The sequence below is a fragment of the Catharus ustulatus genome, chromosome 10 (assembly GCF_009819885.2).
Source record: "Catharus ustulatus isolate bCatUst1 chromosome 10, bCatUst1.pri.v2, whole genome shotgun sequence".
NCBI lineage: Eukaryota > Metazoa > Chordata > Aves > Passeriformes > Turdidae > Catharus > Catharus ustulatus.
In genome coordinates this window covers 22,164,022-22,184,751 of record NC_046230.1, presented here as the reverse complement: position 1 = coordinate 22,184,751, position 20,730 = coordinate 22,164,022, and the positions used below count along the sequence as shown (strand labels likewise).

Here is a 20,730-nt window from a genome sequence, read left to right as displayed (position 1 = left end):
GCTGTGTTTTTTCCATCCAGCTCTGAGCAGAGCCTGTCAGCTTCCCTGCTCGTTTTAAACATGCCCAGGGATAGCTGTGACACAGAGAGAGATGGGACCACAGAGGTGGCACAGCACCTTCCTCAGCAGCTCAGTGCTGTGCCACAGAGCTGGATCTGGCTAAGCCAAAGCCCCACTCCTAGGAAGCTGAAAGGAATTTAATCCTTGATCTACATCTAGAGAAGATCTCAGCAAGTTGTACGAGTGTCTGTCCTGCAGCACATTCCTCAGTCATTATCTGTGAAGAACTGCTCTGATGCATAAGAAATGTATGGAATGTACCACTGAGACCTCCCCACTGGCTTATAGGGATCCACTGATAATGGAAGAGGTGAGAACCAGGACCTAATTCCACTAAGGGGAGCACCCAAACTCTGTCTGATTCCACAGCAGCAGATGAAGCATCCACCTCCAAACCCTGCAATGCCCAGGAATGCATTCAGCCAAGAGAGCAAAGCCTCCAGGGATTCCAGTGCTGGCAGCCTTGCCAGTACAAATCACTAATGGATGCAAAAATTCATCCCAGAGACAAGAGAAGCCTTGCAAATGCCGTGGTGCTCAGTCAGCTGCAGCAGGGCTGGAGCCCAGCCCGTGTCTGGGCTCCCAGCCGGGCGGTGCCGGGCAGTGCAGCAGAGGCAGCCAGGAGGGCAGTGCAGCAGAGGCAGCCAGGATCCCAGCCAGGATCCCTCCTGCCCATCCCCTCTGTGCCCTTACCTTGCCCGAATGGGCTGGGAGCCCAGCCGGGGCCCCAGGGCGCTGCCATTGCCTGGGGAGTTCTTCCTTGCCAGGGCAGGGGATATGGAAGTGGTTCGTTGAGGCACCTGGAAAAGAATGGAGACATCTGCAGTCACCTAGGCTGGGCTGCTCCTCACCTGAGCCATCACGAGATCACCTTCCAGCACTGCCTTAAGGCTGATTTACAACTGATTTCCCACTGAGAGAAAGGCAGTATTTAGGACAATTATAAAATACAAGTCTCTCAGCTTTTAGAAGGAATCACTGGAGTGTGAGGCAGCAGCAAGCTGCAAAGGTGCCCTCAGGGATGCTCCTGGCATGGGAGCCCCCACAGCAGCCTGCCTACCACCAAACGGGGCACTCACTTCTAGAAGAAATGTATGCACATATACACATACAAATATACATAATTTAAATCTAACAAAGCCCATAAAAGTAATTTTAAAGGTAATATTCAGACTGAAGTCCATTTCGACAGCCACAACAGAGGTTTTCTATCTAGCTCAGGTATGACACATGCCAGCAAACAGAAGGTGTTGACTGGTGGACAAACAAGAGGGTTGACAGTGGGAAGATCCAGACTGACCCACCTAACACTGGGATTAAACACTGTGACCTTCACTGAGCTTCAGATGCTGCTGCCAAAACCTTGCTGCTGGCAGAACGGCTCAGCACAAACACCCAAAGCCAACCACAGCCTACAGGGGCAGTGACAGGTAACCCTGGAACTCTGCCCCATCCCATGGGAGCTCAGGCACCACTGCATGGCCACAGGTGCAGTGGCCTCATCCCCCAGCACCTCAGGTGATGTGGAGAGGCAAGACAATACTCACCGTTCAATACCTTCCACCAGGTAACAGAGGGACCAAGGGCTTGTCAGGATTAGCAAGAAAAAGGATTAGGCTTGGTTTTTTTTAAGAATAAACACATGGTTGCATTAGGAAAGATAAGAAAAGATTTAGAGAGCTGGTGATGCTTTAGACAGCAGCATCACCAGCTGCAGTTTGTCTCAGTACAGTCTCCCCTCCAGGTAGGGTACTCTGCAGTCAGGACTTGGGGAGTTTTCCACCTTCCTCTGAAGCATCCAGCCATAAGCACTGGCAGAAACAAGACCCTGGACCATGGAGACAGCTGGTTCTGCCTCTTGGGGCAGACGTTTTATTCCTGCTTGCAAACACATCAAACCCACCTTGGGCAGTCCAGTGTGAAGTCAGGCTCCTCATGGGTGGTACTGCCAACACAACAGCCCTAAATGTGATCTGGTGGGGATCCCTTCCAGAGTCCACATTCCTCAACCAAGGGGGAAAACACTGCACAGAGCTGGAGAACAGCTTGTCTCCCAGCAGCCATGGTTTCAGCACGCAGGGCATCACTGCAGCTGAGTGTCCTTCTCAAAGGACTCATGGCAAAAGCCAACATTAAACTGCAGGGGCTTTTTCTTAATTAGGTTAAAACAAGGCAGCCACCCTCCTGCACTGTGGAGGAGCCAAGCACACAGACAGTTCCAGGAGCTGTTGGCTTGCTGCTCCTTTCAGCAGAGCACTGATGTCTCCTCTTGCTCGGTGACAGCAGAAACAGGAGCATTATTAACACCCATGACACCACCACAGATCCCTTGCACAGGGAGGCTTACCTGGTAACTGTGACTTTGCTCTTAAAAAGGCAAGTCACTTTGTAAATACATAGAAAAATTGCCTCTCAATCAGGGACAAATACTGCCTCTCTGTCACTAATCAATTTATAATCATTTCTCCTCTGTAAAAATCCTCCTGGCTGAGCACTGATTCACTGTAAGGGGAACTTTAATGGCCAAGTTATAATTCTTCCAAAGTGAAGGTGTATAAACAACACAATTGAAATACTGGTCCAGAAGAATCCTAATTAAAGAGGTACTGCCAGACACTGCCAAAATGTCAATGAATGTATAAAGCTGCTGGAGCCCTTACAAGTCTTCCATCAAATATTGATCGCAACTGGAGGCACGGTACTGGACTAAAAAGGACCTGTCTTATTGAGTATGACAAATTTTATGTTCCTATAATTCCATTTAAGCAGAAGGTTGTTTTTTATCCAAGGGAAAGAAGAGATTAATTTGTTTTGGCCTCTGTCCGAGCTCGAGAACTTTCTTTGCTGGAGGGCAGTGCTGTTTTGCAGCTGTTTTGCAGCCAAGAGCAGCTCCCAGCATGTCCTGCAAACCCTGCCTGAGGAAATGCAGCCCCTGGGCAGGTCAGCACCTGCTGCAGAGCCTCGGGGTGGGCTCAGTCCTGCCCACTCTGCTTTGCCAGAGGGACTCAGCTCTGGGATTGCCTCTGAGGTGCTGAAAGCGAGGAGCAATTGTGTTACCTTTGGTGGAATGTCTTCCTCCTGCCGTAACCAAGAACTTCGGTCAAACTTTTCAATGCGAGGGGGCAGAGGAGGATTTTCTGAGGTGGGGTCCGAGTTCTGCCTTGGCATCTCAGTGCGGTGAGAGGTCACCGTCAGAGCCTCCTGAAACCCAGCCAGTCCCTTTGCAGGCTGTTCATGCAGAGACTGAGACCCAGACAAGGAGCTTCCTTGGGATTTCACAGTGACCAGATGTGGAATCTAAGCACCAAGTCAAAACAGAACTATCAGTCAAAATGGAGAGTAAAAAAAAAAAAAAAAAGGAATTAAAAAAAAATTTAAAAATTTGATTTAAAAAAAAATTTGATTAGCACTTTGGATTCACTGAAAAGCCCCCTTGGTCTGAGATCAGCACTGCCTTGGTTTCAGGAACTTCTGACTTACATCACTTCAATGCAAGATCTGTTAAAAATCACACTCCCGCACACACCGTGCCCGCCCCAGGCTCTGCTGCTGCTGGCCCAAAGTCCAGCTCCTACACCTGCACCTCTGTGGTTGTATTAATGAGGTTTGGCATGGATTTTCCATGTTAAAAATGAAAAAAAAACAAAAAGAAGGAAACGATAATAAATAATAATCGATTAAAAAATCATCAGGAATTCTGAGGCATAGATGGCTTAAAAAATATCTTGAGGTATGAACTTGTACAGGTCTTGGTGGATTAGCCCTACAGGTTACAAGTTTAAGGAATACTGACATCTGTTCTAGGAAATCTGAGAAAATCACAAGGTTACAGTTTGTGAAATCAGAGCTTCTTCCCAGTACTCTGTGAAGCTGCACTCCTTTGATACAACAGGGCTGTGACTTTTATTTGAAATTATTCATACGTGTCTCTGTACGTGTCCATGTCTCACAGGTACATGTGTATGCACACACACACTGACACAGGGCTCTGGCCTTCAAGCAACTCTTTGATGAGTTTTTTATTGCCAAACAAAAGTCTTTGTAGCTGCTGATGGCATAGGATGCCAAGAAGGTCACTGAAAATTACTTGGTCAGTCAGAGGGATGACAGTGAAGTGGGGTTTTGCCCACTTTCCCAATGCACACAGAAAAGCATGTTTCAGGGCTTTCCTGCACATTTTTGTTTAAAGCTGGCTTTGTATTGGAGGTGCCACACGTGGCTGGCACTTAATTGGCACATATTCCATAGAAAGCACAGCTGAACTTGGAGCAAAGGCTTTGTGCTTCCCTCTGAAATCCCTGCTGGAGTCTGTGGATCTGTGGGAGCAATTCCAGGGGCTGAACCAGAGCCAGCACTGACATTCCTACAGCTTTTGGTGGCAGAGTACTTGCAGACCTCATGGCTGGGAGAAACTTCTAAAGTAACGATGCCCCTCCTCTGTGACAGTCATGGTGATCTATGCCCTCTCCAGATGTGTTTGTGACTGATGTCAACTTAATGGAAAACCAAAACAAAACCTTGAATCAAAGCGGCAAGGAAAGCAAAACCTCTTTCTGATGATCCTCAGCATCAAAGCATCCCGGGTCTTTTGTACCAGGCGCTGTGGTTTTAGTCCTTTGCATAAACCAGATCCAAAGAGGATCAGAGCAACAGCTGCACTGGACCAGAGCAGCAGTTCCTCCTGGTCCTCCAGCTTGTTTCTAGCAGTAACCAGTACGTGATGCTTCAAAGGAAGGTATAAACCAGCGTGATGTTGCTAACACATGGAGGTGACAAGAGGAATACACTCATGCATGTAGATGCTGCTCTTACTCATGAATATGCTTAAGGCTGAGAAACCAGGGAGCCAGACACTATTTCCCTTCCATCCACTCCTCCTTGTTTCCTTACCAGCACCCCCAGGGTCCTGGAGGAGGGGAGGCACCGTTACCTGCGGGTCCACGGGTCGGAGCAGGGGAGGGGTCCGGGCTGGCTGCACGCCGCTGATGCTGAAGGACTCGGACCGAGGAGGCAGGTTGGGGTCAGAAATCCTGTTGGCCACCTTATGGGGCATGGCCGGCGAGCTCTGGCGATTGAGCCGGGAGCGCTCCTCCACCTGTGGGACACGGGGAGAGGGGTCAGTGCCCCAAAGATCCCATTTCCAGTGGGAACCCAAGGCATGCAGAAACATACAGAAAGCTCTTTTCTCTTTAGGTATGTCCTATCTATTGTTTGATCAAGGTGGTGATCAGTCACACAGGTTGGACTTGATGATCTTGGAAGTCTTTCCCAATCTAAGTGATCATGGAATCCAAGTTATCCATCAAACTGTGCAGTAAATGCATATTAAAGGCATGACACTGCCTGAATTTATACTACTATATGGTATTATATAATCTTTATTTTATTTTCTAATATATAATATCATATAATCTTTGTAATAATTTCTGAATATGAAATGGAAAAAACAAAGAAACAGAAAAGAAAAAATAAAGAAATGCAACACATCAGAGAGATGTTCCTTGAAGATGACTCCTGAGAAGCTCTTGCTTCTTCTCAAATGGATCTTTAAGCAAGGGGACCATTTTCCTTTACTGTTATAAACACCACAATAAGTAGTTTTGTTTGATCTGAATAAAAGCATAAACATGGTAGCCAGAAAACTGTTGGCTTTGATCTGAATTTACTGAGTCTGGCACTTTGTCATGTATGGGAGGGGAAAAAACCTCTTTTACTGAGAGAACACATCAGCCCAAAGCCCACTGCTTTCAGCTACCCTTGATGAGAACACGGTGGTTTCAGCTCAGCCAGCCATGCCATCCTGCAGTCAAACTGTGCATTGATATTCAGGCAGCATATGCTATGCAGAATTTTTGATACCCCGAGATCGGATGAGCATTTTATTTATGTGTCATTAAAGTGTTAAACACTCCTAGCATGTCTCATTTCCACCATGGACGATGCCACGTTAAAAGGCAATCTTTACAACAGGTTTGCTTGGGAAGAAGCACAACTCTTGTTTAAGTAAATACTCATGAAACAAAAGAACCATTATATGAATAAAAATGAACTCTTTTCAGAGAGCATGACACAGAGCAAAATCTAGGTAAGAAACTTGTGTTGGGAATTGTTTCCTTTTCCAGTTTATGAGGGGCCAGCTGGGCTGCTGCTGTGTCCTAAAAGGTCACCACAACTTCCCCAGGCACTGCTCACCAGTGAGCAAGAAAAAGAACACAGGGATGAGAAGGGGAGCAGTGTGGGAAGGAGAACTCTGTCTGAAGAGGGAGGAGCAGCACGAGTGCTGGGTCACAGGCTGCTCCAGCCCAGCTCCTCGTCAGCCAAGCCCTGGCAGCGACAGCGACAGGCGGAGACGGAGCCGCCGCCGAGCGCTCCAGCTGCTCCCTGGCACCATGCCAGGGCTAATGTGCAGCTGATTGTGGAGGATGTCCAAGCTGGTGTAGAGGAGAAGGCACGAAAGGGATCAAATGGGGATGTCTGGGTGCTGGGAAGAAGGTGCTTGATTTCCCACTGCCAGTATCTCCTCACTCCAGTATCACCTTGTGGCACCAGCACAGCAAAAGATGCTCTTGGGATACTCCAGCTGTGCTTGGTGGGGCCCTAATGATTCCATTGTTAGGCAGAAAGTGGGGAAAAGCAGCAAAATCCTTCAGGAGTTCATCACTGGACAAGTACAGATCACCTCTAATTGAACTCAAGATTCCCCAAAACAGGAAACAGCCTTAGCAGTGTCTGTGCAGTCCCAGTAGAAGGCTGCTAATGTTTTAATCCATCACTTCAAAGTGAGAGCAGGATAAAAGGCACGGGGACTGAAGGAGGATCTGATGTGGGTGTTGGCTGCTGCAGAGAACAGAACAGCTTGTGATGCACAGCTGAACCCTGAGTTCTCTCAGGGATGCTCTGAACAGTGGGAAAGCACCACAGGGGACAGCCACCATGTGGAAAATGTCTGATTAAACCTGTCCCCTCCTTTCTGCACAGTCATCTGTGGTATAGTCATGCCCAAACCCATCCTTCAGCTGACCAACCTTTCCCTGGCTAGCTGCATTGAACAGAAAAGTCAGTAACAAAGGGAGTTGCTAATTACAGGACCACAGCTCAGAGTGCTAATGCCACATCCCTGGCTGGATCACCCGACGGTCCCAACATTATCTCCAAAAAAACCCCAACAGTCCATAATTGTAAGTGATGTGGCTGGATAAAGAGGGCACGTCTGGGACAGCACTCAAGCTACATGCCAAGTTAGTTTCCAGTGGATAACCCTGGATAACAAGAAGCTGAGTAGAAGGGGCAGCAGAAGGGAATGTGCATCCATGCGTCTTGGCAGGACTGTCTGCTCAGACTGTTCCGTTCAGCATCAAGAGAAATCCTTGGCTGTGCTCTGGGGAAGCTGTGAGAGATGCAGCACAGGCTGGCTCCTCACCCAGAGCTTTGTCATCACCAACAGGCCAGTCCTTTAACCAGGGGATGCAGGGATAAGACCACAAAGGTGAGTGGCCACAGCCTCACCTCGATGCTTTATCCCCTTCTGCAGGGTCTTGGGGTCACCCTGGGAAAACGAATGAGGTGGAAAAATGTGTGCCCAATAAAGGAGAGGTGTGAAAAGCAAAGATGGGCACAGCATGAGGAGGGCTCAGCTGTGGTGATTGAGCCCCTAAGAGAGAAGACTTCAGACCAAAAAAGCATAAAGACAAGGGCAGTATGGGATATAATGCAAAATCCTCAGGAAATATCCAAATAAGCTTTGCACAGCCTCCAGAAACTGTAGGCTGAGCACCAGACTTGTCTTCTCATTGTTCCCACAGGAAAACAAAGTCTCAATATTTCTGTTAAATTAGCATGCATGGGTTGGGTATGAAAATTGCTAAACTATAGCAAGAACCATGGTAGGCTCATTAAGTATCAGCACAAATCTATCTGTAGAGCCAGCAAAGGTGGGCCTTCAACATATGCAGCAAAGTACCTGGATTGTGTTAAAAGTAGGACTAAACAGAAGATAAAATGGGATGGAGGCAAGAGGAGTCATTCTGGGAGATTCCCAAGGGCGCTTTGCTGAAGCAGTACATCAAACTACTGCTCCCAACAGCAGAAAGATGCCACAGCTTGGAGCATTTAATTAGAAACTAGACAGAGTGACACAGGTAAGGAATAAATGGTAATTGGTGGAAGCTGGAGAAGTTCCCCATCAACAGGAAACCTCATCTTCCCTATGATTTTGGCAAAGGGTAAGAGGCCATGTTCTGCTGCTCTTATTAACATTGTGCAGTTCCCAATGTCCTGCTTCCAGCGACAGCATCAAAAGGACGCCAGCCCCATGAAACAGAAAAAATGGGCCTTTGTGTTTGAAAGGGAAAGCTAAATCCAGCACTTTTCTCCTTCACCCCAGATAAAAAAATAATATTCCCTTTTACACATTTTTTGCTAAAGTTTTGCAGACAGTGCCAGAAGTACTTTAGCAATGTTCTAGTGGGTTTACTTAAAACCAGGCAATGAAAGACAGAGTTTATTCCATTTTCCTTGCCCACTACCTAACTCTCAGCACTCCAGCAGTCAGACATGAGTGACATAGTTCTGCCCAAATCTGCAGAGACACCACCCAGGTGGAAGCCTCTCCTGCCAGAGGCAGCTCAGCACATCTGGAACCTCATCTGCAATCCCACTTTCACTGCAAGGGCTGGAGAATGATGATGCAACTCCATGGAAATCTATCTGGTGCACTGCCACCAAAAGAGACTGAAGACTGAACTGGAAGGTAACAAAAGAAAAAATCCAAGCGAGTGTGTAAAGAGGTGAAAAGAATTTTAGACACCCATATCTATCTCTGTGAGGGTTCAGAAAGGCCAAGGACATATCAGTGGCCTTTTCTTAACAACAGATAGCTGAACTCCTGGAGCATTCAATGCTTGCAGGTATTGAGGATGCAGCTGAGGACTGTGAAAAGGAAAGACCAGCTGCATGTTGGATGCACATCACATGTCTGCCAGGACTAAAGGATGCCAAGCAGTGCTCCTGCTTAGCAGAAAGAATAGGGAAGTTATTAAAAGATCTTTCTGCTCAGGAGTAGGGTTACAAAAATAAACAAACAAGAACTTTGGAAAAATTAATAGCAAGAGCAGGCACCAGTCTTACTGGAGCCACCACAAACAGATGAAGGAAAAGGAGTTTGCACATAATCCTGAATCTGCACCGCAGACAATGAATGTCTTAATCTTTTCAAGACTACTCAGGCTACCAATAATTAATATTCAAGATCTCACAACTATTACAATCCCCTCTTTTCGCCTGAAAGATAAAGTCAGGAAAGAGCAATCCCAAGGGACACAGCCCTGAACTTGGGGGGAAAAGCTGTCCAACCCCTGACTATGCAGAATTAGGGCTCAGCAAAGAACCTCACAACCATCACTCTCTGCTTTCACCCCTGAGCCCTGCAGACTTGTGGACATGCAGGAAGAATGAGGAGATGACCTTCAAGGTCCATTCCAACCCCTTAACATTCTATGATTGCACATCCACAAGTCCCCAGACAGGCTGAACCCCCCTGGAGGGATCCATTCTCCCCCTCACATGCCCTCATGGAAAAACCTTCCTGTTTGTACACACAGACACACTGCACCGAGCTGGGAGTGTTCTCAGCACAGCTGAAGGCATCTCCTGGATCCCCACTCTGTGGAGCACAACCTGCTGTGTGTGTATTCCAGACCCAGCCCTGCAGACGCAGACGAGCAGCACCATCCTCCCTGCTCTCCCTTACCTCCTTGGCCCACGCTGGCTTCTCGCTGGCATTTATCCCTTCTTTGTAATGGTAGAGGGGTTTCTTCTCTGCTGGCCTCTGGTCCTGTCGCTGCTGCTGCTGCTGCTGCTGCAGGGACACCAGGTAGTCCCTCTCCTGCTGGAGCTGCCTCTGCAGCCTCTCCGCCTGCCGCTGCTCCTCCAGCTGCTTGCGCTTGTACTCCTGTCCAGGAGAAAACACAGTGACAAGGTGCCCAGCCAGCCTGCAACCTGCAGATTTATCTGTTTGGGACAACAATGGGACCTGAGCATCTGAAAGGTTGTTTTCTGGCAGAGCTTACTGATTTGAAGGACTTTGGGGATTGAGCTGTAAAGCATTCCCAAGGAGAGACAGCAAAGCCAACAAATTCAGAGTTGTGACTCTGCCACTGATGCTTTGCAGCCACTGAACTGCCCTGCTTGGCAGGAATGGGGGATGTGAGTGCTGCCTTGTCTGGGAAACCCTGCAAGACCCACTGAGGGCTGATGTTTGCTTAGGAGTTGACTTCGCCTAGGTTTTTCTGGATAGAAAAATGAAGGATCAATTCAATGAGATGGCAAATATCACCTGGTCAAGATAGGGCACAGAGTAATCAGGTCTAGGGGAAGGTGTCCATGCCCATGGGACAGGGAAGAGATGGTCTTTAAGGTCCCTTCCAACCCAAACCATTTCATGATTTTATGGTCAGACAATGCCCAACTGAAGCCAACTCCTCTGTGGGACCAATTAATTGATCCTGGGAAGAGCCATACTGTAAAGCTAACTGTGTGATCTTTCCGAATCCCTACAACTCTGTGAGTTTTAAAAGGAATAAATAATTTTGAGAAGTCCTTTTAAAAGACAATGGCTTCTGTGAGGGTTTTTGTTTTTCCTACATAAAATAGCAAAACAAAAAAACCAAAACCCTGCAGATTAAAAGAAAATGCAGTAAGAGTAACAGCTACCAGCAGTAAAAAGGATAACTCACAACCAAATTAAATAAAAAGGAGGACATCTAGAATGCAAACAGCACACAAGGGAACAGACAGTATTCCTGCGAGGAAATTGAAACAAAAGCCTTCACTCAGAACATGAAGAACAGCATGGCAGGGTGGGTTTGATGGATGCAGGCACACAACAGCTCCAACACAATCCAACATGCTGCAAACAGCCTCCAAAACTTCACAGCAGCCACCAGGGCTGCTCCTCTCCCGAGGGCACACACACGCCAATGCTGCGGAGGGGACGCGATGAGAGCCGTGCACCATGAGGGGACCCAGCCCTGAGCAGAACGGGGGATCCAGGCATGCTGCAGCCACGGAGGGGGACAGGAGGCTGCAGGTAGGGTGGTGACAGCGGTGTCCCCCATGTCTGGACATGTCAGGAGGCACTGGGGGGACACGGGTGCACGCGGGCGCATGCGGACGCGACACGGGCAGAAAGCGGCAAGCGTGGCCGTGGCCCCCCATTTACCAGAAGTAGAGCTTGCTCCTGCAACAACTGCTGCTGCAGGATCTCTAACTGTCTCTGCTCCTCCTCTAACTGTCGCCTGATGTACTCCTGGAGGCATGGGCAGCAAGGATCAAAGGAAAAAGAGAGAGAAGGTAAAAGAGCCAGTATTTCTGGAGAGGAAGGAGAATGAGGTGGGCACCCACATCCGCCCTGCCCAAGGGATCTGATCCATCAGCCTGGGCACCCTCCATCCCTGCCCAAAGAGCCCAGGGTGTCCACCACTCTACAAGAATGGAAACCACCGGGAAATGGCAAACATTACCCAAGAATAACAAAAAGTCTGACCCCAAGAACAAGCGGGCGTGGAAAACCTGCATCGAGTGCCTTCACATCTGCGGGCCAGCAAGTGGATCCACACAGAAATAAACAGCAGTGAAAGCGACACACGCGGTGCTAACAATTAAGCAATTTGCTCTCAAGTGGTAAAAAATGAGTGTTTACAAGAAAATCTCTGATTAGAGGCAGAGGAATCCGTGCTGAAGGCGCTGGTCCCACTCCCACGGCGTTACCTGCTCGTGCTCTGCGCGCCGCCGCTCCTCCTCGCGCCGCATCTGCTCCTCGTAGTGCCGGCGCTGCTCCCGCTCCTGCTGCTTCCGCAGCTCCTTCTCCCGCCTCTGTTGCTGTGGGGGGCAGGAGGTACAGGTCAGCATCCCCATCCTCCTCCCCAGGAGCTCCAAGTCCTTTTTCACACAATTTTTGGGGTGCCCCCTTGCCCGCTCCCACCCATCCAAGGAGATGCCTTGCCAGCAGGCTGGTGCATTTGGGTGCCAGAGGGACTCCTTGATCCCACTCCCACTCCATCCTCACACACTCTGGTTCTTGGCTGTGGAGAACTCACAGCATCCTCCTAGCCAGAACCAGATCGTTTCTTCTTCCACCTGCAGATGAAGACATGGGGGCAAAGCATGGTCTCCACATTCCAGCATGGCCAACCAGGAGTGGGTTAATCAGACCTTGGACACCTGGGAGCTACAAGAGCCCATCACCTACAGGTAACACATCTCAGCCCCAAACCCACCTACGAAGACGAGGGAGAGAGCCAGGGGACTTACTGCCTACTCAGAGGGAAATGCATCCCTCTTTATGTTTGCTGAGACCAGAAACCAACAAGGCAGACTCAAAATCCAGGGGCTGGCAGCGAAGTGCTGCAGTGCTGCACAGCCGCTCGGCAGGGCAGCCCCTCACTGCAGCACCACATCCAGCATCGGCAGAGGGCACTCAAATGCCGGGATTGGCTACTGGAGCTGCCTGCCCTGATCCATCATCTCCATCATCTCCTGGGTGCAGCCACACGCCAACGGGAAGGCACCCACTGAAGCAGAAACCTGGCCCTTTCTTCTCCTTTTTTCCTGTTTTTGTTTGTCTCCACCACACAGTGGCTGAGCAGACTGCAGTGGGAATGCTGTCACTGGAGACACTGGCAATGCCTTGCATTCACTAAATCCTGGGCAGGGCTGGAGCAAGCAGCTGAAGAGATGGCTGAGCATTCCAGAGACCAAGATGTGTGTGAAACTGCTCCTCTGCAGGAACCTGCACTGCATAGATGGATTTAAAATCTGTATCTATCTGTAGGTACCTATACAGATACTGCATTTTCCTCCATATTCTACATATTTGTGTCTCTGTGGAGATGTACATCTAGGGATATCTTTAGAGCTAGATATCCATGAAGATAAATCTATCTACAGATATTGTAACAAACAAAGATCCCAACATTTCCACCAGGAACCACTGGCTGTCCTGCTGCTACCTCCTCAACCACAGGTAACATCCACATTGACTGCAATGATTTCCATGAGATGCAGCACAGCTTTAGTGCCACCTATAGCCATACTTATCACAGCTGCTCCACTTGCCTCAGGGAAGGAAAAACTGCATCCAACCTGAAATAACCTGCCAGCTGCAGAGACCAGTGTGTCCCACGCCAGGCACAGTCACTCACACTGCCCACGTGCACAGGGGATGCACTGTGTTCAACAGGGGAATGTGGGCCTGGGTGAAGCTTTTGGAACCCTGCACTAGGAATTGCACAGGGCTCACCACCAGGACATGGTCACTCTGCAGCATCCTGGTGATATACAGGATTTCTTGGCTTTGCCAGCGCTCCCTGACCTCCTTAGGTGATGGTCACTGCTCCCATGACCTCTGAAGCACAGATCTTCAGACTAATGTGTTGAATGAATGTTACCCTGAGCTTCCAGTCACAGTTGTGTCACACTGGTTTTGGGGTGGGTTGTAATGGCTGGTTCTTTAAATTAAACTATCACACTGCTGAATAAAGCACATAATGCTTGTGTAGGCTGGGCTTGGCTGGCAGGAGGCAAGGCCCTGAAAACCACAGTTATTTCTTACATAAAAATCACCCAAATGGTCTTCATTGCCAATCCAGTAGGCGAGCAAGTCCAAATCCTTCCAAAGGAGGAGGCAAAAGCCATTTTCTCAAGGAAGGAGTAACACACCATCCCTCCTGGGTACCATGTGCCCCAGTGATCTCGCCTCACTTGTGGCCCCTTTCCACAGGTACCACTTTCCTTCAAAGCCAGGCCTGAAGCTCTTTTGGATACTTAAAGGCCCTTTGCACCCTGCTGCAGCAGGCTCTTGGGGCTGAGGCTCTGAGGAGGATCCAACACACACATTTATAGAGGACAGGAGTGCAGCACTTTTGTCAGGTCACATTATAAGAATGCCATTGGTCACAGCAGCACTACCAGCACCTTCAGCTGAACCCTGCAGCCCAGCAGAGCAGGGCTGAATCAGCTGCCTTCCCTGTATGGCCCTGCAGCAGCAGCTGGCAAACATCTGGAGAGGGCCTGGCACTGCAGTGGGCAAAGCCTCCAGCAATACCCCAGTCTCCCCAGCACCAGGATGATGGGGACTGTTTTTGAAGGAGGGATTTGGATCAGGGAGATGCAGCTGAAAACAAGTGCATGTAGAAACAGAAAAAAAAACCCCAACCCCCCCCCCCCAAATAACAGAAAAAACCAAACAAAAAGGAAAGATTCAAAGATCTCTTTTTCCTTGCCTCCTTTTCTCCCTGTTTTCTGTCCCCCCTCTCCACTGCAAGAGCACACTTCCCACATTTCTCTGAGCCTGAAACTACTGTGTGTATTTACACTATCCAGATCCATTATTCATGCAAGGCAAGAGCACCAATTAATTAGGACTGGATTTATATAACTCTGCAGGTAAAGCTATATGTAGCTGCTTGTAAGCCAGAACGGGATCTTATTTGCGCTGCACCAGATATGACAGGTTTTAAATATTGATGAGAGAAGACACACGAAGGCAAAACCTCTGGTGGTAAGGCCCTTGGAGGCCTGGCATGAAACAAGGACTTCAAAGAGCAAAATGTACTTAGATCAGACACAGCCTGGGCTACGAGCAATGAGAGAGCAGCAGCCACCCCTAGAACCCTGTGAGCTCAGCAAGGCACTGACACTTGCAAGAAGAAGCTCCTGGAAACCCTGGCTTGCTGCTCCCAAACACCAGCATGAGCCAGGAAAGAAGTGGAAAGGGAATTCCAAGTGACAAATGAAAACAAATATTCTAGGTGATTGCGTTGTTGTGACAGGCTCATTTATCTGAGCCACCAGGGAAAGAGTGACTGTGGCTGGAACATCATCTTTCCTGACACACCAAGCACTGGAGCATGGAGAGGTGTTTTCCATTGTAGAGAAACTGGGTCAGAACTTGCCACCATGTCAAACAAGGACCTGATTTGCTCTGAACCACTGCAGAGCTTTTACTGGGGACCACCATGAAGGGATCCCTGTGCAGGAAAAATCTCATGCTTCAGAAACTATGAGCCCTACATGCTTCCTGCCCAAAGAAAAATGAGAGAGACATGAGGTTTAGCTCACACCTACTACAGGAGCTGCTGTAACACAGCTCTCCTTGGAAATGGGTGCAGGAATGCTGCTGGAACCACTGCAGTGTCCCCAACTACCACACAACTGTGAGGGGGCTGTCACCTCAATGACAAAGTTCCTACAAGCTACAGGACACCAGCATATGCAGAAGAAAATAACAAATTGCCATTTTAGATAACCTAAATTAGCCTACAATTAATTGCTGATTTGTTTTTGGCATTGCTTTATAAGATCTTCTAGTCGATGGTCTTCTGCTGGTTAACATTTACAGGAGCTTCAGCAATTTTTTATTCCTTGAACATCCAGCTCTCTAAAAGCACTAACTGAAACCTCAAATGAAAACAGCAAGATGCTTAGATTTATTTTCCTTGTACATACCCTGTAATGATCTGACCTTCATTTTATACCTAGAAAGGAAGAAAATCCACAATCTGGCAGAAAAATGAGGTTATGTAAAGCCCTCTCTGATTCTATCTGCCCACTGCTGCCAAGGGGTCAGCACAGAGATTTGTCTTGCAGGATCCCTAAGGCTCCTGACCCCAGGATGTGTTATTCCTGCAGCTCAGCTGGAGTTTTGGTGGTTAAAGCAGTGCATCAAGGCTCATTCTGTGCCAGCAACAAATGGAAGGCTGATTAGGGAACTATATATATCTAATATATGTATATATAGGGAAAAATTGAAATATATTCAAGTCTATTCACCCTTTTGCATGACACAAACATTTTCTGCAGTGCTGCTGGATCTATTGATATTTAATTCTCTAATCTGAGGGTTAGCTCTGGTGCACATTTTGAATTCATGAGACCAACTTTCTGCACGAGAGAAAACAAAGCTGCAACTCTGCTCCCATGAAAGTCCCCGTTTCAAAGCTAGCTTGGGCATTTTTACTTCCACTGCAATTAAAGACAGCTGCAAATCTAAATCTCTTTGGCTGCCTGAAAGAAGATTCAGCCTCAGAATAGGAAATTGGTCAGCTCCTGAAAAAGGAGGCCCAAGTGTCCAACAGATGCAAGGAGACACGCAAAGGATGGCAGCAAGGTCTCAGGGGCACCAAAAAGTGCACACAGAGACCACCAGAAGACTTCCTCACTTGACTTTTTTCTATATGCATTTGATGTTATTGTTAGAGCAGCATCAGGAGATGGTGGATTTCCCCAAAAAAGCCCTAACGTGGGAGGCATTTTGTGAGAGGTTCAGAAATCCCCATTTAGGAAGATCAAGGTGACAGAAAAAATGAGATTCCTTCATTTTGAGCACTGCTAGATGAGACATGAGAAAGAGTAGGAGCTCTACCCCTGTCAGTACTTAAAGACAGCATTGGAAAACCACCAAACAAACCTCCTGAAGGTCTGCACTGACAGAGGAATGGGCCAGTTATCCCACAAAGGCCTTTCTTCAGCTCTTCTGCTGTGCATCTCCAGCACAAATTAAGTCCAGGCATTTCTGAGCTTGGCATCCTTCTACATCAATCCTTTTGGAGCTGCACTTGGGCCCAAATGCCAGCTCACTCCCTCAGCCTGGACACCTCTATGGCATCTTATGATGAGTAGGAGCTCTTTCTGTAAACACAGAAATATGTTTGGCAGCTTGAACAGGCTGACTTAGGAGACCCAAAAGCCACCAGCTCCAAGGGTTTATTTGTCCCGGCTGCTCTACTGTGTTTTAAAGGTCAAATTTATTTTGAAAACACAGTAATCTGAGTCTTCCACTGGTCTCTTCCCCCAGAGATCTGCTGGTACCAGTGTTGCCTGCTGGAGGCACACCCCATCTTAGTCAGACCATAAAGTAGCATGGAAGAAATCCTGTTCCCATTAACCAAAATAAACCCCTGCCCAAGAGTCATCAACAAAGTCAGTGCAAAACTGGTGTTGGAAAAAGCAGAGAGGCCCAAGAGCAGCAGCCTGGCTGCTGCTGGAGCCTTTGGGTGCTGCTGGGATGGGTACAAGTGCTGCAGCAGCACTCCCCATCCATGGAGTGTGCTGGGAGCCTCAGCACAGCCACACCAAACTGTGACAGCTGCTGCTGGTTACCTCTGTCTGCCCATCAGGTGTTTCCTGCCCCAAAATATCCAGGAAGGGCAAAGACCAAACCGTATCCCTGCAGCAGTGATGAAACTTTATGTGCTAATCTCTGCATTTACAGATTCTCTGGTTTTGCAGATTCAGGGCACCTTGCAGCTGGCAAAGCCACAGCCAGCCATGCTGGGGAGCATCTGTCCTCACCACTGCCACAACCCACCACGTTTGTGGCAGAAGGTTGCAAACCTCTTTCAAGGACTCCAGCTTTAATCCTCACCATAGCAACTCAGCTGCTCCTTGCTCGCCACGCAAACGGTGTCTAATAGAGAACAGAGCTTTTTTTACTCTGTGCCTGGATGCAGGTGAAGCTAAACCTGGCCAGATGGACCAGAGGAAACGGGCACTAGAGAAGATGCTGGGGCTACCACAGGTGCCAGCTGGTGCCAGCATCTGCCTTGGTCCTGGCAGAGCTCATGGGACTGATCACATCAAGGGGGCAGAGGATGCTCTTCACCTACAGCCCCCCTGCCCTTCCCCACTCCTCTGACATGGCACGAGCAAACACCTCTTGGCCAGCTTTGCTCCAGCACATCTCCCTTCCAAATGAGGTCCAAAAGCTGTAAGGTAGCTGGGAAGAAGGCAGTGGGTGAAGAGCCCAACAGGCCTGTTCAGAGCCACTAGAAAAGGCATGGGGTTTAAATCCTGGCTATGGTGGCATTAACTTTTAATAACTTGGGGACACAACAGAAGGGAACTGGAAGGGCCCAGGGGACGGAGCACAGCCTGACCCAACAAGGCAGCAACTCTGTAGCTCAGGGCAGAGCTCCCCAGCTTAGCAAAGGGATTAGTCCTTCATTCAAAACCTGCCTGGGAAGCAGCAAAGAGAGAACAATTTTCTTCTATGTGAAGAGAACATATTAATACAGCAGCAAGCATTGTATTCATTACAGGATTGCAGCTAATCTGGTGTCTGCTTTTATTCTGCTCTTGTTCTGCTCCTGTACTGCTTGCAGCAAGCAGGCTGGGACAAAGACAGAGCCAGGCCTCCTTACAACAGTCCTCACAAACATCCACTGGGCCAGGGGATTTTGGGGTGCATCTGTGTGCAAACCTTGTCCTCTCCCAAAGCAGATTGCCACCCAAGGGATGGGTGCAGGGCTCTAGCAAAGCCTGACCTACAAAGTATTGAACACTTTGTGCTCTGAACCACGACAGACCTACATATTTACCAGACTGAAAAAATGCTTTGCCTGGGATTTGCCTGTGTTGATTTTTGCCCTGGAGGGGCTCAGAGGACCACCTCGAAGAGGGGCCATACCATCCCATCATCACCATCAGCTGCCTGAAATTCCTTCCTGTCTGTGCCCCTGGCCTGAGGCATTACCCAGTACAGGGAGAGACTGGTGACCAGGGTAATAGACCTCTTGCTCGTGCAAATTAAGGGGGTGAATGCTCTAATGGTCCATTTACCACAAATCCTTTTACCAGACCTATTTGTGACCTCTTCAGAAAGCTAATTTAATGTCCCTCAATGTATGAACCCTTCAGTCAGTCACTTGGGCTGAGCTCAGAGCAAGACAATGGGTGTCTTTTTGCAAAACCCCATCAAAAAACCCCAAGAGATGGGGAAAAAAGCCTTTATTTTTTTTGTGAACCTCTTCTATACAAGAACCAGGAGCTAAAGCAAAAGCCAGCACTTCCTCCAGAGCACGTGGCCAGGCTGAGCAGCTCAGGGACACCCAAAGTCACACGGTCAAATTCTACAGCTGGATTTTAAATGGGGTGGATAATTTTATGACTGATTGCATTTGTGGCTGGTATGTTAAGACAAGGGTAATGAAATCTTATCCTTTGGGGCACATATGGATCATTGCACAAGTCAGGCAGGCATCTGCCCCTTCCCTGCAAGAGAAATTGTAATTGGCAGGGACTGTAAGGACTGAAGTTGAAATTGGGGATTAAATGGGACACAAATGGCACATGGATCCAGGGATAGGGCTTCTTCTCAACTGTAACAGTCCACAGGAACAAATAATGATAATGAACTTGACAGATGCTGGATTGCTCACCTCAACTGAATACAGATGTCACCCTAGTCATGGGCTAACTTTGCTCAGTAGCTCCAGGGACCCCTCTAGGTTTGATATTCCAATGGATTATTTATAGCAAACCAGTTCCATTACCTTCACAAAAGCTGGCAACACTTGCTACGGTGAGGAGAGTGGCTGGAGGATGAGCAGAGGGCCTTGACCAGTGCAACAAAATGTTTGGGGCTACTGCCTAGAGAGGTCAGCACATGACCTTAAACCAGGATGAGACCTTGGGACTCTGCTGTTCCACCCAAAACCAGCTCAGCCCTGGCCAGTTACCTCCTCCAGCCTTCTCCTCTGCTCCTTCTGCTCCTCGATGCGCTTCTGCCGCTCGGCCAACAACTGCCGCTTGTGCTCCTCGTTCTCGCGCTGCTGCTGCTCCAGCTGCTGCCGCCGCAGCGCCTCCGAGCGCTCCTTGTTGGCCAGCTGCAGGCGCAGGAAATCCCGCCGCAGCGTCGACTCCCCGGGCAGGTTCAGGATGGAGCTGCACACACAAGTGTCAGAGATCCCTCCCTACAGCCCTGAGCCTCCTGAGTGATTTTCCAGTGTGGCCCCCCTGCCCTTCATCCCAACAGCATCTGAACACAGGATTGTTCACCTGTCTCACTCTTTCTGACAGAGTTTGGGCAGGGCAGCAGTAGATGGAGGGATGGGGGCTTGCAAGTGACAGAGCAGGGTGACAGAGCTCAAGGCTCACCGGTCATTTACTCACTGTAAATGGAAAAGTTTCCTTTACATTAAGTTTCTAACCAAAGCTTCTTGTGCTGCAGTGGCTGGCACACACTATATTTAGCTGTGCACAAAGCACATTTAGCATGAATCATTGCCAGCTATTAAAATACTACATTATCTCAGTGAAATAATGGAATAACCTGATAATAATTACAACGGCTCTGAAAAATGTCACCAAAGAAAGTTCCAGCCCCACAGTGCTTTGCAGCAGCACCTGGGAGGTTCCATGGGGAAAAATTACATGGGAACAGGGAGTTACACTTGGATGTAAGGAACCACATTTTAAAGAGTTTTTTAATTTCACCTCACATTTTTCCACATCTCAATATCCACATTCCCATGACAGCACCATGTTGTGCTGCAGATCCCACAGGCAATGGGGTTTTCTTCCCCAGCTTTTGGTTAAGGTGATCCAGAGCATCAGTTTATACCCACGCACCACCCGGCAGCAAGAACTTCCTCTGCTCTGCCAGGGAACAGGACTCAGTGCTCAGACTGTCCTTTTTCCATTTCTAGTTCATATGAGCCCATAATCCAAGCTGATTTTATACAGCGCTAAAGGGATGTAAGGGCACAAACGAAATGCTGATTCTTACCTCGGCTCTCCAGAGTCATTTTCCTCCTCCTCCTCCTCACTTCCACTGTACTCATACTCTGTCTCATCTAGGAACAGAATTGCTCATCAGTGCCCTTTGCTGGGTTC

At 48.5% G+C, this 20,730-nt stretch overlaps 1 protein-coding gene across 8 annotated transcripts in view; it reads right to left on the bottom strand.

Moving 5' to 3' along the window:
• The window catches only part of TNIK (TRAF2 and NCK interacting kinase), a 147,231-nt gene that overhangs the window by 25,206 nt on the left and 101,295 nt on the right, over nt 1-20,730 (bottom strand). For 4 of the 8 annotated variants that reach the window (XM_033069082.2, XM_033069081.2, XM_033069083.2 and 1 more), the window contains exons 11-18: nt 20,624-20,690; nt 19,575-19,779; nt 11,827-11,937; nt 11,279-11,365; nt 9,809-10,009; nt 4,991-5,155; nt 3,118-3,357; nt 754-860 (exon numbers count right to left, since the gene is read on the bottom strand). In XM_033069082.2, coding sequence (XP_032924973.1) covers nt 754-860; nt 3,118-3,357; nt 4,991-5,155; nt 9,809-10,009; nt 11,279-11,365; nt 11,827-11,937; nt 19,575-19,779; nt 20,624-20,690 — 1,183 coding nt within the window. The remainder of the gene's footprint in view (nt 1-753; nt 861-3,117; nt 3,358-4,990; nt 5,156-9,808; nt 10,010-11,278; nt 11,366-11,826; nt 11,938-19,574; nt 19,780-20,623; nt 20,691-20,730) is intronic. The other 4 variants (XM_033069085.2, XM_033069086.2, XM_033069087.2 and 1 more) reach the window with 2 other exon arrangements.